Source organism: Bacillus rossius, chromosome 6 (assembly GCF_032445375.1).
Source record: "Bacillus rossius redtenbacheri isolate Brsri chromosome 6, Brsri_v3, whole genome shotgun sequence".
Taxonomy (NCBI): Eukaryota; Metazoa; Arthropoda; class Insecta; order Phasmatodea; family Bacillidae; genus Bacillus; species Bacillus rossius.
The window spans coordinates 40,886,223-40,901,671 of NC_086334.1; the positions used below are offsets into that span (position 1 = coordinate 40,886,223).

Sequence of the window (15,449 nt, forward strand, 5' to 3'; positions counted from 1 at the left end):
ATATTTTATTAGAAAGGACTTTGGCCAACTAGACTATATAAATCTCCAGAATTTCACCCTGTAAGTGGTAAAATGGTTTTTAGATAATTAAATATATCTCTTAAACTAATCAAGCTAAAGAAACTATATTCAGTACCAATAATTAACATAAAAAAAAATCAAACCAAAAAAAATTAATTTTGCGAACATTAACCCCTGAGGGGTGAAAAAGGGGTAATTATGTTTGAAAGATGAATGACATCATCTCTGAATTTGATTAAAGGTGGTAAATGTTTTTGGATGATAATAATAATAATAATAATAATACAAAAAATACCAATCACAATTTTTATATTTTGTGAAATTAAACCATATGGATAAAACTGGTAAATTTGTTATTTGAGAATAATAAATATATCTCTCAATTTAATTAAGAGTAATGAATGAAATGGGTATCAATAATAAACATACAGAAAATCCAATAACGATTTTTATATTTTCAAAAATTCTAACCATAAAAGGTGAAAAATGGGCAAATACAGTATGTTTTAAAGATGACTAATATTGTTACGACCTAAGTGGGGAGACCTGGGTTCGTAAGGGATAGCCTAATTAAGTTTTCCTATTACAAATTAATTAAGTACTAATATTTACATTAATAATAATTAATTGTACTCAAAAATGTTCAATCGTACTTAAAAATGAACGATCGCAAATCACTGGCCCTTAAAAATGTTTATTCTCAAGTCACTCGACGTATGTCAAGTTCTGCAATTCGCACTCATCACTGGAGCTAGGCTCGACAGTGGTTCACCCCTTACCACGTGTCTGTCCACACACACAGTATCTTGCCACTCAGTCGCCGCACTCTCACGATCCAGTTGAACTCCGCATCGCGCCACTCTCTGGAGGATGGGGGGGGGGTCTCTCACCCTCTTCGCCGATGTCGCACTTTTCTTCACTCGCGGAACTCTCAGAACTCCGAAACTGTCGTGGGACTCGCTCGGAACTTGCTCGGGGCTCTCACGGCACCCTAATATACCAGTGGGTCAACTTTCCAGAACCGGGGAGACGACAGTGATGAGTCGCGTCATCCCCGGCCGACCCAAAGCCCGAAAAGTCCAGAAAGGCTGTGCTCATTCTCGTCACTCCACGTGGCGATCCATGGAATTCCCAAGGCTGCTCAGCGATAAACAGCACCGAGGAAGGGCAATGCTAGGGGAGCAGAGGGGGGACGACCCTTGTCATCCAGCCAGGCGCGTGTGCTGTGCCCTACGTCAGTGTACAGCACGTGACATGGCTGGTGATGTCAGTGGACTTGCAGGGCTGTCAGCCAGCTCTGAATAGGTGCATGTTTAACAATTTTTTAAATTGTCTAACTTATATATTTAAAAGAAAGTAAATGTTATTCTTCAATGTAAAATATATATTTGAACACTCTAAATCAGAAGTTTTACAATCAGATACTTGAACGGTACAAAAAAAATAAAATAAATAAAAAACCTACGCTTATCCACTTTAAGAAATATCATTCTTAAACAGTTTTGTTATGAAGTAAATCTTTTATGCACCAGAAACATTTATTGTGGCTATTTATTTAATAAAAATGTTTGGAATTAATCACATACTTCTCTTTCTATGGTAAGATTCTAAGATTTCAAAAACACACTGAAACTGTGCAAGCGAAGCCACAAGTTTAAAAAGAGTTCTAGTTTAATATATATTTATTATGTTTTGAAGTTAAAATAGAATAATGCAGCAAGTAGGCTACTACTGTGTGAACATGGTGGTAGACTGATCGCGACTACCCAATTATACATCCTTTCAACTATAACTTTTTAACATTTAGTCCATTTTTTTTAAAGTGAAACTTCTTTGCTGAGGGGGCTAAAATTTTCAAGAGTTACAAAAATTCTCATCGCATGAGAGGAATAGTTAGTTAAGTGGTGGGGAAACCAGTAGACGAGGAGATGGCAGGGAAAAGGCAGAAATGACTCAGCATACTCACATACTTTCATACCCACATACTTTCACACCCACATACTTTTATACCCGCATACTTTGGAGAAGCCTAAGATGTCCATCAAGTTCTGTCCCTGCCCAAACACGCCCGAATATTCACCTTCGGCCAACCTCAGGATTTGTTTTATTTTTGCACAGGAAAAATGAATTCTAATATTAAAAGTGGACGGTTAGGTTAGCTACATTAAAACACTTTAAAACACTATGGACGGTTAGTTAGGTTTGTATAGCTACATTAAAATAAACAGAGAAATATAAATAAACCTGAGGTTGACCGAAGGTGAATATTCGGGCGTGTTCGGGCAGGGACAGAACTTGATGTACATCTTAGGCTTCCCCATACTTTCATACCTGCATATTTTCACACTCCATTACTTTCACACTTCCATACTTGCACAATAGCATAATATAGCCTTTGCATACTTGCATATATATTTTTGGATCTGCAACCTCAGCCAAAGAGAATTGTGTTTCCTATACCTAATAATATAATAAACATGAAGTTTCACTTCTGTCGCACTTGGACTCCATGCAGACAATTTTTTTTTGTAGTATTGTAGTCTATAGTTAAAGATTTTTTTTTTATGCTGGTACAAGATACAAATTGATTTAATAATAGTTTATTACAAGTTTAAAAAGTTAAAAGTGTGTGTGTTTTTTTTTTAATCATAAATGCCATTAATTCTGCTAGTCTAACAGTAATGAAATAACTTTGGTTTTTTGTTGTAAGTTTCAAATTCTGAATAAGTAGTTGTTTTCAATCATGCTTTTAATTGTTTATGGAAACATTAATAGTTTTAAGTTTAAATTTACATAAATTTTGCATTTTCAATGTGTGCATTAATCGTTAAGTGTAGGTTTTTCTTTAAAACTGTTTGTTAACACATAAATTTGCCAATTACATGTATGTATAGTACGACAACTATTCCTCATATTCATTAAAAAAAAAATAATATATATATATATACTCAACTTTATAGAAAAAATGTTTAATTTATACCTACATATTTATTTTTCTTAATGAAAAAAAAAATACTTTAAAACCATTAGTAATATTCGAGTTCATATTCACAAAATGAAAACATAAAAAGTTGCATGTAAATACATTTAATTTTAAAACAAATATTTTACATTATGACACTTTAATCTATTTACAGTGTAATTTCGTACATTATCTTACTTTACATATACGCAGCAACTGAGTACACATTTTATTTTGGTGTTTGTCTACGTAAACACATAAAACTAGAACTTGACAAACTATTACGTTCAAATTTTCCCACTGTAAACTGCACACTATTTTGCAACATAAATACAAATTCCAACACTAAGTCATACGTTATGAAGTAGTATTGTACTTTTAAATGCTGGCAACACAAAATACATAACATTGACAGTGGTGTCAGGTAATATCACAAAAATAACGCCTCTAGTACATACCTAATAATACAAAAATTTTCAATCTTATCTAAACAGCAACTAATCAACATTCATCAAGTTATCGCAAAGGTGATGAAACATTTTATTTGAAAGGAGAACAAATGGTAAATACCGTACCCAAATATGATGTAAAAACATTTTCATATTACAAAAACTCATGTACTAATTCAAAGATTACAATTTATTTATTTTTTCAGTCTTACAGAGTTTTAACCTTAAGTTTTTAAATAGTGTATGAAAGTGGTAATATTTTTCTCAAAAAAAAATTTTGGGTAAAAATTTTTATTTAACAAATTGCAAAAGCTACGTTAAAATTGTTTGGTTTACATTAACGCACATCATGGCCACGATATTCAATCAGTCTTATTAATGTTTAATTGAACCTTGGCATTACAATAACAAACATGACTTGTGATGATTAGTTACAATGAATCTCAAGATCAACTTACTTTCCCTTATGAAAAGTCACTTTGAAAACAAAAAGTATTATAAATTGATGCAAAATGTAGTTTTGCATGACTTTACACATAATACTGAGGATACAAATACGGTTTACTTGTAATCAAGTACTGCAATAATTTAACATTAACCTTTTCTCTATAATTAGAAATTAATTACAATGAGCAAAAGGATTCATCCAATAACTTTAGTAGGAAAGTTTTAATAATGTCAACCAAATTACTTTCATAAGGGATAAATAAATAGAAATTTCTCAAGTTACAAAAAACTCTCGACAGACTCACCTACACTGGATGACCGAGAACACAGACTTAATGTCTCAACTGGCACACACTGATCTGTTCATCGCCGACTGTTGCTCAGAACCCGCTCCCTACTGTCCTCCTTGTTCAAGCCGTTCATGCGCGTCGGCGAGTTTCCGTTCGGGTTGACCCTCGCTTTGCGACTGCGCTTGAACTTGGCCATGTCCTCGCCGAAGACGTCGCCCGTCCGCAACGCCGATATCAGGTCGTCGAACTCTCCCTTGGCATCGCCAACACTCTCCCGGCGGCTGTTGCCGTTCACTCCGTTCGCGTAGCCATTCTTGAGGCTGCCACCCACTTTGGTGACGATGCCGTCACGGCTGTTCTTGCGTTCTATTGTACGTTTCTTTAACTGTAATGTTACAACATTACTTTATATTAAAAAAAATAAAATAAAGAATTCAATTTAAAAAAAATTCATGTAGAGAAATTTAGCACAAATAATAAATTCTTCGTAAAGATTTTCTTTTTACTGTAGAAATATTCAGGATCATGCAGGTTAATGGAGGGTCCCATTCATCACTCCGTAAACTTTAAAACATTTATAGAAAAAATCTAATTAAAATTTCAAATTAATAAGCATTCTTATCAATAGTAAAACTTTCTTTTCAGACACAATACTTAAAAATGATGCAGTTTCACAAGCATGAACTGCAACCTAAACATCATTTTATTTGTAAGTTTTGCAGCAGTGAAATTGTTAATACGTTTAAGGTAATTTTTTGGAATTATGAATTGTCTTATAGTTATTTTATTCAAGCCCATCTAACATTTGAGACAGTTTTTTCTTAAAAAGTGTCTGAGTTTATTTTATACTTACAGTCACCCTACATCTTTAGAAATGGATTAATATTATGGTTAGTATTAAAATATAAAACATACATCTTAAAAATACCTATTCAGTTTTTTCCTCAGTAAGAACATCACCGACTGCCCTATAGTAAAATAATTTGATGAAAACTAAATGTTAGTTTGGCAAATTGTCCTTATACTTCAAAATTTTAGTTTCATTGAAATTCATGAAAGGAAATTATCAAAACCTTAACTTAATACACCAAGTTTTTTCTTGTCTATATCATTACCAAATATTGGCACAATGCTACATGTTTTTTTACAAGATACCAAGTAAGCAAACAGCCTGTCAGATGGACTTGGATAGATTTTACACTAGACAGCCTCCTGAGTAACGGAATGATTAAAGCTAAACGAATTCATGGTAGTCAGTTTCCTGTTTACATAAAAATTAGGGAAATACATGGGGTAAGGGGGGAGGGAATATAGGGAGAGAGAGAGAGATATATATAGCACAAACCCCACCTCCCCAAAAATCATAAACAAATCTATGAAAATTGATCATTCTCGCCATCAAAAGGAAAGAATTTAAAAGCAAACAGCAAGCAAAATTGTTCTATTACCCTCTAAATTAATTTCTGCATACGCTCCTAAAACAAATATCAGTTTCAGGAGAAATAACTTCTGTGTAAGTTTTAAGTTTTATGTAAACAAGAGAAATGAAGATATTTAATAAATACTGCAGTTTAATATTATGTTTCATAATTAGTAATGATTAATTTGGTAAGTTAAATTAGAAACAATTCTTTTAAATTAAAAGGTAATACCTAACAGTGCATTCATTATATTGTAAACTACAGCCTATTAAATAGTTTAAGCCTTTCTGTGCCAGCTGTTGTTTACTGAATCGTTGAAATTAATTAGCAGTAGGTATTTCTAGATTTACAAAAAAAAAATAATGTTTATCATGATGATCAGAGGACCATTTACAAGCTAGAGCAAATACATTCAAATAAAAAATCTTAATTTAAAAAAAGGATGCAAGTGGGCAACAGAACAAAATAAAATAATATCAAGTCTAGATGCAGTGTCAGAAATTTTTTTCTTTGGAATCATGATTATTATTAAATATTGCCAAATATTTTCCAAAGAAAAGTTGTATGCTAGCAGTGAGACTTATCAGTTACTGCCCATTGTTTATAATAATAATAAATAATATATTCTAATAAATAATTACTAAGATTTTATATATACAGGCTTAATTAATTTTCCAGATGATTAACTAAACAACTAAAAACGTTTATGCATGATGTTGTCAATTTCAAATTGGAAAGCACAACATTTTATTGGCAAAATGTTTCCATGCATTAAATATCCATAAATTAGAACAATTTTATGTTCAAATAGTGCATAACAAATATTGCCTAGCTGCAGGCTACTATCTTCAGACATTAATAAATACTTAAACCCTGTTATAAATCCTGCCTTTGAAAACTTTAAAAAAAACCTTGGCCATTGCCAAAAGTTAAAAAAAAATATATTAATCATGCCACAAATTTATCTATAAATACTCTTTTCAGTACTAATTAAATTTCTTGATAATTCATACAAACTCTAGCTCATACAAACATAATCCAATCGATATAACAGCAAACACTAGCCCACAAACCTCCGCTTCCTGGATCGCTCGTTTCTCCTCTTCTTCCCTGCGACGCTTCATGTTCTCGTTGTCTTGCCGCGCCTCGTTCAACGCAGTCAAAAATGCATCAAAGATGCCGAAGAAGTCGTCTGGCTGGATTGTCGAGTTGTCTTCGCCAAACAGCCGAACAGCCCGGTCAAACTGCACATGCGAAGTTTCCACATACTAAATGTAATGAATTTGACGTTATAAGGTCGGCAGTAATGTTATGAATGTGGAGTGGCAAGGTTTGCAATGAGGTAACCACGATGGCTAATAAAAATGTTTATTTTTGAAGCATGATGTTTTTATATTCTCCATACTTTGTATTCTAATAGATGCCCTATAAATAATAGTAGTAAGTATCTTATCATTGGTACCATATAGTTATTTATTACACACAATAAATGCATGGTTTTTCTGTGCTCAAGGTTGAATCTAGAGGGAATGTATAAGTATAATGATTTTGGGATTTGAACATTACATACTGATTTTCTGATTATTGCATTTTTTATTTGCAATTTTTTGGTTTAACTTACTGTCATAAATATATGTATTATTGTTTTATGGAAATATTTTAAGTGCCTTATCACAAATTGTTGAAGCAATTTATCAATGTAATTGTGCTTGATATGTATGTACTTATTACATATTTTAATTTTTTAAGACAAAGATGAAACCCACAATTTTTAATGATGAGAATAGCTTTTTACAACACAATAATATCTTTGTTATAGTCAATGCAGGGTGTCCACACAAATCAGAAGAAAAATTTACCTGACTTTTTCAAGACTTTCAATGACCAAAATTACAAATTCCCCAGGCATTGACGTCAGCCGGGGCTTCGCCCCATGAGCCTGATCATCCTCCGTTCCCTTTCCCACCACCATTCCTATCCAGCATTTGTATTGTGACGTACGTAGCCGTGTGAGATTCAAACTGCGCGCCACGAACTACACCAAGAGGGCGCTTAGCTGCAGTGCGCCGCACCCCTATATATATTAATAATTATTGTAGTCCTTTTCTTTTCGCCCCAAAATAGTGTCACGACGGCTATGCATGTGAGTGTCTGTTGTTTAATTAATTTATGATGTTTTGGTAATAAAATATGTGCAAGCACGGACAAGGACGCTCCCTAGCGAGCGACGGAGGAACTAGCATACAACTTGATTTAAACTATTTTCTACCACATAAGTAATAATTACAGATGGTCTGGTCATGGATGTGATGTGCTAATTTTTATAAAGCGTTTATGTTATTTTCCATAATAACCCGGGGCACGCAATAGCTAAGATGTTAACGGTAATTGTGTTCGGCGCGAAGGGCGCCATGTTGCCTGCCGAGAGCGGACGTCTCTGCCGACACCCCGAGGACATCACCATTGTTTCACCGATAAGTAGTTCTGTTAAGTAATTTATTCAAATCGTTTACATTCTATCCTCGGGGCCTCTCTCGGTCGGAGAGACTGTTTAATTAATAATTCTTTACTCTCCAGAGTTTTTAGTCATCCGTGTAAGAAGTAACTACTTGAGGCTACCACGTGCGTGGTTCGCCTCCTCACCTAAATCGATTCGTGCCTCGGGCGTTTTATAACAGTATCAAGGAAGGATTGTATAAGGGCGTGTAACGTGAGTAAATAAAATCAGCGTAATTGAGTCTCGTGTCTTTGTGTTCGGGGGGGCCACGTGGGTCCTTAACCAGTCAGCGGCGTGTGGGACGCCCTAAGAGCCCACTGCGGTTAATTAGAAGCGTGCCCGGCGCTGAGAGCGGGCTCGGTCAGGAACAGGTGCTGGAGGAAACATCAGGAGGGCTAATATCTCGCCGCACACGGGCCACGTAACGCCCTGAGTTAGAGTTTCAAGCCGGGTCCACGTGCCCACTCACGTGTGGTGGCGCCCATTATTTCCACCAGTAATTTGAACCTTAACACCAGTACGCCCTCAGCGTATATTTAAAATAATTAATCTACTTTGAAATTTTTTTAAAGACAGACATTCCATCCTCCATTATCCCTATAGCTGCAGAACAGAATCCTATGTATATACAATTTTAGTGTACACTAAAAACATATCTGAAAAATAAAGTGTTAAAAGTCAGGGTGATGGCATACCGAAAAATGATCACATTACACCCTCACTGAGGAATTTTCAAGATTTGTCAAGGTTGTAAAGAAAATTATCCAGCCTTCCCTGAAAAATTTCAACTTCCCTGACTTTCCAGAATGCACATTGACTTTTAGTTTTGACATCGTTTTTAGGAATTAATTAGGAATTAACTGTAATAATAATTTAAATGATCTTTGGAAATGTCTATGTTTCATCTCTGCCTTTATGGTGGCATTTTCAATATTATATTAAAAAGAAATTTTTTCAGGATGAAAATGGTCTAAACCCAAGTTTTCTTCAGCATTTTCCGTACCCTCCCCAAAGGGCTCCGCCTACCTGGGCACACATACGGTGCGCAGGGCTTCAGGAAAAACAACGCGATTTCAAAACTACTCAAGATATCCGAGTGGGGCCTGTTTACGAAAAGCATTTAAGAGTTCGCTGAGGGCCGAAAAGTACTTTTGATTTCGGATTAAGTTTTTTAACTATATTTTTAGGAGCATTAAAATGGCTAAAATGCGTGTTTTCAGAGTAATTTTTAGGCGTAAAACAACCAGTACAGTTTATTGAAAGCACTTAAGGGACTTGCATCACACCTTTATCTTCATTTCTCCGCCATTTAATGTTTTGGTCACCGCTCGAATTTCACAGTTACCCTGTGACGACGAGAAGACTGCGCGCCAGTTCAGAGCCTTGCGCTTAGAGGCGACACCACGCTGGAAGCACCGGCGAGCGTCGCGCTTATCATCCCGCCTCACCGAAACACATACACCCCTGACGAGGCGGGCCTCTTAAGGGATGTTCGGCACGCACCCGGGTCTTCATGTCCTGGAAGAGGTCCTCCAGCTCGGAGAAGCGGCACGTGGCCGCAGACAGGAACTCCTTCATGACGGGTAGGAAGCGGTCGCCCGCGGCCGCCGGCTGCGACCGGTGGAAGTCTATCTCGCGCTCCACCTCCTTGAGGCCGCCGCGCAGCTGGGCCATGTCCTTCTCCAGCTCCGCCATGCTGCGACCGTACCACACCGCGTTTCCACTACTCCATCCACACCGCGTTTCCACAACTCAGGACGCCGTGAGACAGCAACTCCAGCCACACTGCGTTGTTTCCACAACTCAAGACTCCATCCACACCGCGTTTCCACAACTGAGGATGCCGTGAGACAGCAACTCCAGCCACGTAATTCATCAAGTATGCCTATGTGAATCTATTTTAATTCCATTGAGTTTTGAATCAGATATCAAATTATTCATAAAAATTTTTAAAAAAATTTTAATGGAATCTAAAATACTGGTGAAACTATTTTTAACTCTTCGCAGGAGTCACAAATATAGTAAAACAAAATACTATAGTAAAATATAAAAGAGCTATACATGGGACCATAAGAGTGTGATGTAATATATGCGAGAAAATAAGAAAGCCAGTATAAAGTTTTAATTTTTGTAAGTTTTTTTTTTTTTTTTTTTGCTGAGCAGACTGATTATATACATAGAATTTAAATATTTTTGATCATGATTATAAGTTACTGGTTACATATAAAAAAATATGTATCTACTGTTGTAGATATTTACTGGTAGCGAATAAATAAAAAATAAAAAATTATTTGAGTTCAAACGTTGGATCGAATATTAGTTTACTCTTGAATATCAAATATTTTTCTAATACTCGCAGACCTCCATGGTTGAGAGACAGGAACAACAGGGAGTTTACAGAAGTCCAGAGAAGAATACGAGGAGTAACAGGAGCAAGATATCTACTACATTGAAAGGTCTATAATCCGGTATATTATAGAACCAAGGCCAAGTTATTTAGCGTTAACCGAGCTTTAATGGGAATACTATAGAAAAATTTAGGTACAGTATGATAGTGTTTAGAAAAAGTTGTTATAAGCTGATCTTCAGATATAAAAAATACAGATCATTATGGAAATGTACCTGTGACATGTAACCCACTAGAAAGCAGGAAACACAAACAGAAATGAAAACCAAATGTAACAATAAATGCTGAGTTAACTAAAAACGCCAGAAGCAATGAAATGGGACCTGGTGACCTAGGTCAACAGCCGAATTCCAGCCGTAAAATTTTAACGAGCGCTGCTCGATGCTCAGTTGGTGCCAGTTTAGAGAATGTGATGAACCATAGGATGCTAGATTGAAGTAGAGATGGTTGCAGAGTATCAATCTGCTACTTTGTAACTGAACACACCTGTATCAAGCTCTGCAAACGAGTACACTATTCAAGTATCAAGTACTTTAGTATCAGTTTAGAATTCGCCTGGAACAACACCACGGCCACACTGTGCGCAGAACCCGATCACAGATGACGGTTACTTGGGCGGAGCTTGTGAAAGGGGAGGGAGCGGCACGACGAATAAGTGATGAAGGGAAAGAATGTCGGGGAGGGGGCCTAAGATGTACATCAAGTTCTGTCCCTGCCCGAACACGCCCGAATATTCACCTTCGGCCAACCTCGGGTTTATTTATATATATTTATATTTCTCTGTTTATTTTAATGTAGCTATACTAACCTTACTAACCGTCCACAGTGTTCTAAAGTGTTTTAATGTAGCTAACCTAACCGACCACTTTTAATATTTGAATTCCTTTTTCCAGCGCAAAAATAAAACAAATCCCCAGGTTGGCCGAAGGTGAATATTCGGGTGTGTTCGAGCAGGGACAGCTTAGGCTTCTCATCAAAGTATTCTCAGTGCGCAGTGCGTGCTCCTTGGAAAGATTGAAGACTCTGATTACGAAAGGCGTGGAAAGAGAACACCGATACCTTTTTTCGACTACAAAGAATGTAGAATGAGAAAACTGATACCTTTTTACGCTGGTGATGATGGGACGGAGGATGTGTAACCTGTAACGAGAATGCTGATACCTTGTTGCTTACTGGGACCGCTACTGCTCTAGCTGATACAGAAGTATCAGCTACTTGTAACCAGTACATTACTGTATTAGTAACGGGTTTAAACTGATACCGAAAATTGCTGTAACAACCCACCTCTAGATTGAAGACCTTTCACAGTATACAGCAGAGCCAAAGGATAATGTCTCTCACTCTATAGCTAGGGACCAGATTATACAATGAATTGCAGTAAAACCGAAACAACACCGAAAAACAAGCCAATACACTACCTATATAACTCCGAGATTCAAGTTCATACACCACAAAGCCCTGTAATGAAATTAAAATCATGACTAATCAGCATTTTCAATCAGAACTTAACTCTGATGACAAATACGTAATCTTTTAAATATTAAATTCAATGAAAGTACGTACGTCATTTATTTAGCATGGAGTTTGTACCACATTTTATGCAAAAATAAAAATTGATAAAAGTTTATTGGATTTTAAACTTGCAACTGTTATTAGTAACTCATTTTTAAATTATGATATTAGTACATTTTTTAAACAGTATAATAATTAACAGTTTTTTTATTGTTCTGAATAGTTAACAATATGCTTAATACAAATCATATTCTAAGTGCATCATGTATCACGTATCAGTCAAAATGACATTACTGTATTTTTGAGAAATTACTATCATGAACATTTAAGTATCACATTTTTTTCAGTAATGTTTCTTTTTTAATAAACTCATTTCATAAAAAAATAAAACCAACAACACTGGAATCTCCTGTTTTTAAAACAAAATTGGCCTGAAATTAAAACCATTAAATCTTGTCCATGTATAGCATTGGTACAGGTTGTATTCGTCATCCTTGTTCATACAAGTCCCTGGTATATCATATTTTAAAATGCAATGAAATAAGCTTATTTTTGACCAACAATTTGCTAAGCCAAGGAGAATGTGCTGTGATGGCAAAGATCATCCAATCAACTAAATTTGTTCTGGCTGGGCCAGGTGTTGCTGGCTGAAAAGCTCACATGGTCATGAGGCTGTCATTTGTTTATACTTACCAAAATCTATAATGACATGCAGCAATTATAGGTATTTACATTTTAAATCTACTAAATACTCAAGCACAAGTCCACTTGGTACACAACAGCTGCACACATTAATATAGCTTCTATTGCAAAGATTGTGCAGACAACGATCAACTCAACTAGCAGACAAAATTATTTTACTATAACTTACTTGACTTTAGCGGCTTCTCGGACATGAGGCATATCTTCTTCTAATTTGAGGATATCTTTGAACTGCAAGCAATAGTAAAAAAAAAAAGTGTTAAAATTTTAACAAAACAAGATGACTTAACATGTACATATTTTACAATTATCCATGATAACCATTAATTTTTTTGTTTCCATTCAAAATTAGTGATATGTTGAATCTCCAATTTGAATCATGAATAGTACCTTGAATATAAACCTTGAATTGTAATCTGCATGTAACAGTTAAAATTAAATAATGATAAAAAAAATTCAAAAGTATTAAGTCTCAAAACATTTAGTCCATATTAAAATTACAATATCTTGGGGAATTGCAACAGAATACTAAAGCTAAAAACACAAACAGACTTAGTAAACTTCAAACTTGTCCGTACTGAATAATTTAATTTAATGCATTTTCTATGAATCTTTTTTCTTGAATCTCAAAATCTTTTCATAATTAGAGATTTGAATTTTCAAGGTATTTCAGGGTTTGAGGAGTTGCCCAGCCCATTTCTATCCAAAACAATACAGATTTTTTTGTAGCCAACAGTATTATTTTGTAGTATTGTAAAAACTAAAAATTATTGGTTGATTATTAAATTACTACAATTATCAGAAAAAAATTGTTCAACAGTATGATATTCATTTAAAAAAATACCGCCAGTAGAACAATTACTTCCAAGAGCAGGCACAAAGAATCAAATTAATAGCTATAAAGCCAGAGCAAGGACCGATCTAGACTTTACCAATTCGCTCAGGGCAGAAACTGTGATTAGCACTGTAGTGTATAACGGTTGGCAGCAAGGGCGGACGAAAAAGGTGGGGTATGACGGGCCAAGATGGTGGTTTTGTGATGTGTAGACGAGTGTGTGATTTCCTTTGGGAATAGTAATAAAGAACCTAACAATTGGCGACGAGGATGGGATCGGCGATGTGCGGTAATTTATGGGAGTGCATTACAACAACAGTGGGGTGTATTGTGAGTAAGGCGGGCCACATTTTGTTCACTTTCACGTACCGCACATGAAAATGTAAACATGGGGTTGCTGGGACATATTGGGGAATATAATGCGCAGACAGAGGACTTTGATTCGTACGTGGAAAGGCTAAAACAGTTTTTTGTAGTGAATGAAATCAAAGAAGATGCCAAGGTGCCACTATTTATTACCCTTATGGGGGCCAAAACGTACGCTACCCTCAAAAGCATACTGATACCAGACAATCCTACATCAAAGAAATTTGAAGAATTGTTGGAGGTGCTTTCTACACATTTTTCGCCTGCCAAGAACATCATAGTCGAAAGGTTCAGATTTCATAAATGTGATCAGCAAAGCAATGTATCGGTATCTGAATACATAATAGAACTAAAAAACCTGGCAAAATCATGTAACTTTGGTAAATTTCTACAAGAAGCATTACGGGATCGTTTGGTATGTGGCTTGCGGTCCGAAATCATACAACGTAGTCTGATCTGTGAACCTAACCTAGACTTTGACAAGGCTTGCATTATCGCCAGCAGCATGGAACAGGCCGCACAGCAGACAAAGTTGTTCCAGCCAACATTGCCAACTTCGCCAATGGACGTAACAGAAACTGTCAACAAAGTAACAGATAAGCAACAAGGTACAGTCCAGGAAACATACTCGCGAGGCGGGCAGCAGAGAAATAATGACTACAAGTCCACATACAGGTCTACATCCAAACACCCTAGTGGAGCAGCGGCAAGCGGAGCAGCATCATCTTGCTTCCGATGTGGACGGAGGCATGCTCATGAGACATGTCCAGCAAGGCAGTGGACCTGTTACTCGTGTGGGAAGAAAGGTCACGCAGCTCGAGTATGTCGCTCTCGTATGGTGAAAGAACTGGGGGCAGAGTCTAGTGACGAGCTTCTGGAACTTAATGCATTGCATCTTAATCAAGTTAACTCTTCCGTGAACACAACAGTATATATCAATAGTGTAAATAAACCCTTGACTGCAGTGGTTTCCGTAGAAGGTCAAAGGATAAAAATGGAGATAGATAGTGGAGCTTGTGTATCTGTCATACCAGTTTCTGCTTACAAGGACCATTTTCCACGGGTAGTACTTAAACATTGTGCCTTAGAATTAAAGTCAGTCACTGGTAACCAGGTCAAAGTGTTGGGGCAAATCAGTGTAAATGTAAGAGGGCAGTCTGGGAGAGAGCATCAACTGCCCCTCGTGGTAATAGGAGGGAGAGCAAACATGTTGCCTCTGTTGGGAAGAGAATGGCTTGATGCTATTCTACCTGATTGGAGAAATAACTTGGAGGCAGTAAGTAACGTAGGTAAATTGATTGGTTGTGGTCAGGGTCCCAATGAGGTATCAAGCACATGTGTTGAAGTGGGGACACTGGGACTAAGTGAAATGAGTACAAGATTTCCTAGAGTATTTAATGCAGACACTACTGGATGCATACGTAATTTTAAGGCCCATCTGAATGTCAAAGAGGAGGCAATACCAGTGTTTCACAAAGCTTATGATGTGCCTTACGCACTTAAAGAGCAGGTAGAAAAGCAGCTACATGATTTGCAGAAT

At 36.3% G+C, this 15,449-nt stretch overlaps 1 protein-coding gene across 4 annotated transcripts in view; it reads right to left on the reverse strand.

Moving 5' to 3' along the window:
* Positions 1-456: 456 nt before the first annotated feature.
* The window catches only part of LOC134533084 (disheveled-associated activator of morphogenesis 1), a 271,265-nt gene continuing 256,272 nt past the window's right edge, over positions 457-15,449 (reverse strand). For all 4 annotated transcript variants that reach the window (XM_063370323.1, XM_063370321.1, XM_063370322.1 and 1 more), the window contains 4 exons: positions 12,878-12,939; positions 9,591-9,783; positions 6,664-6,834; positions 457-4,554 (listed from right to left, as the gene is read on the reverse strand). In XM_063370323.1, coding sequence (XP_063226393.1) covers positions 4,243-4,554; positions 6,664-6,834; positions 9,591-9,783; positions 12,878-12,939 — 738 coding nt within the window. In that variant the 3' untranslated portion in view covers positions 457-4,242. The remainder of the gene's footprint in view (positions 4,555-6,663; positions 6,835-9,590; positions 9,784-12,877; positions 12,940-15,449) is intronic.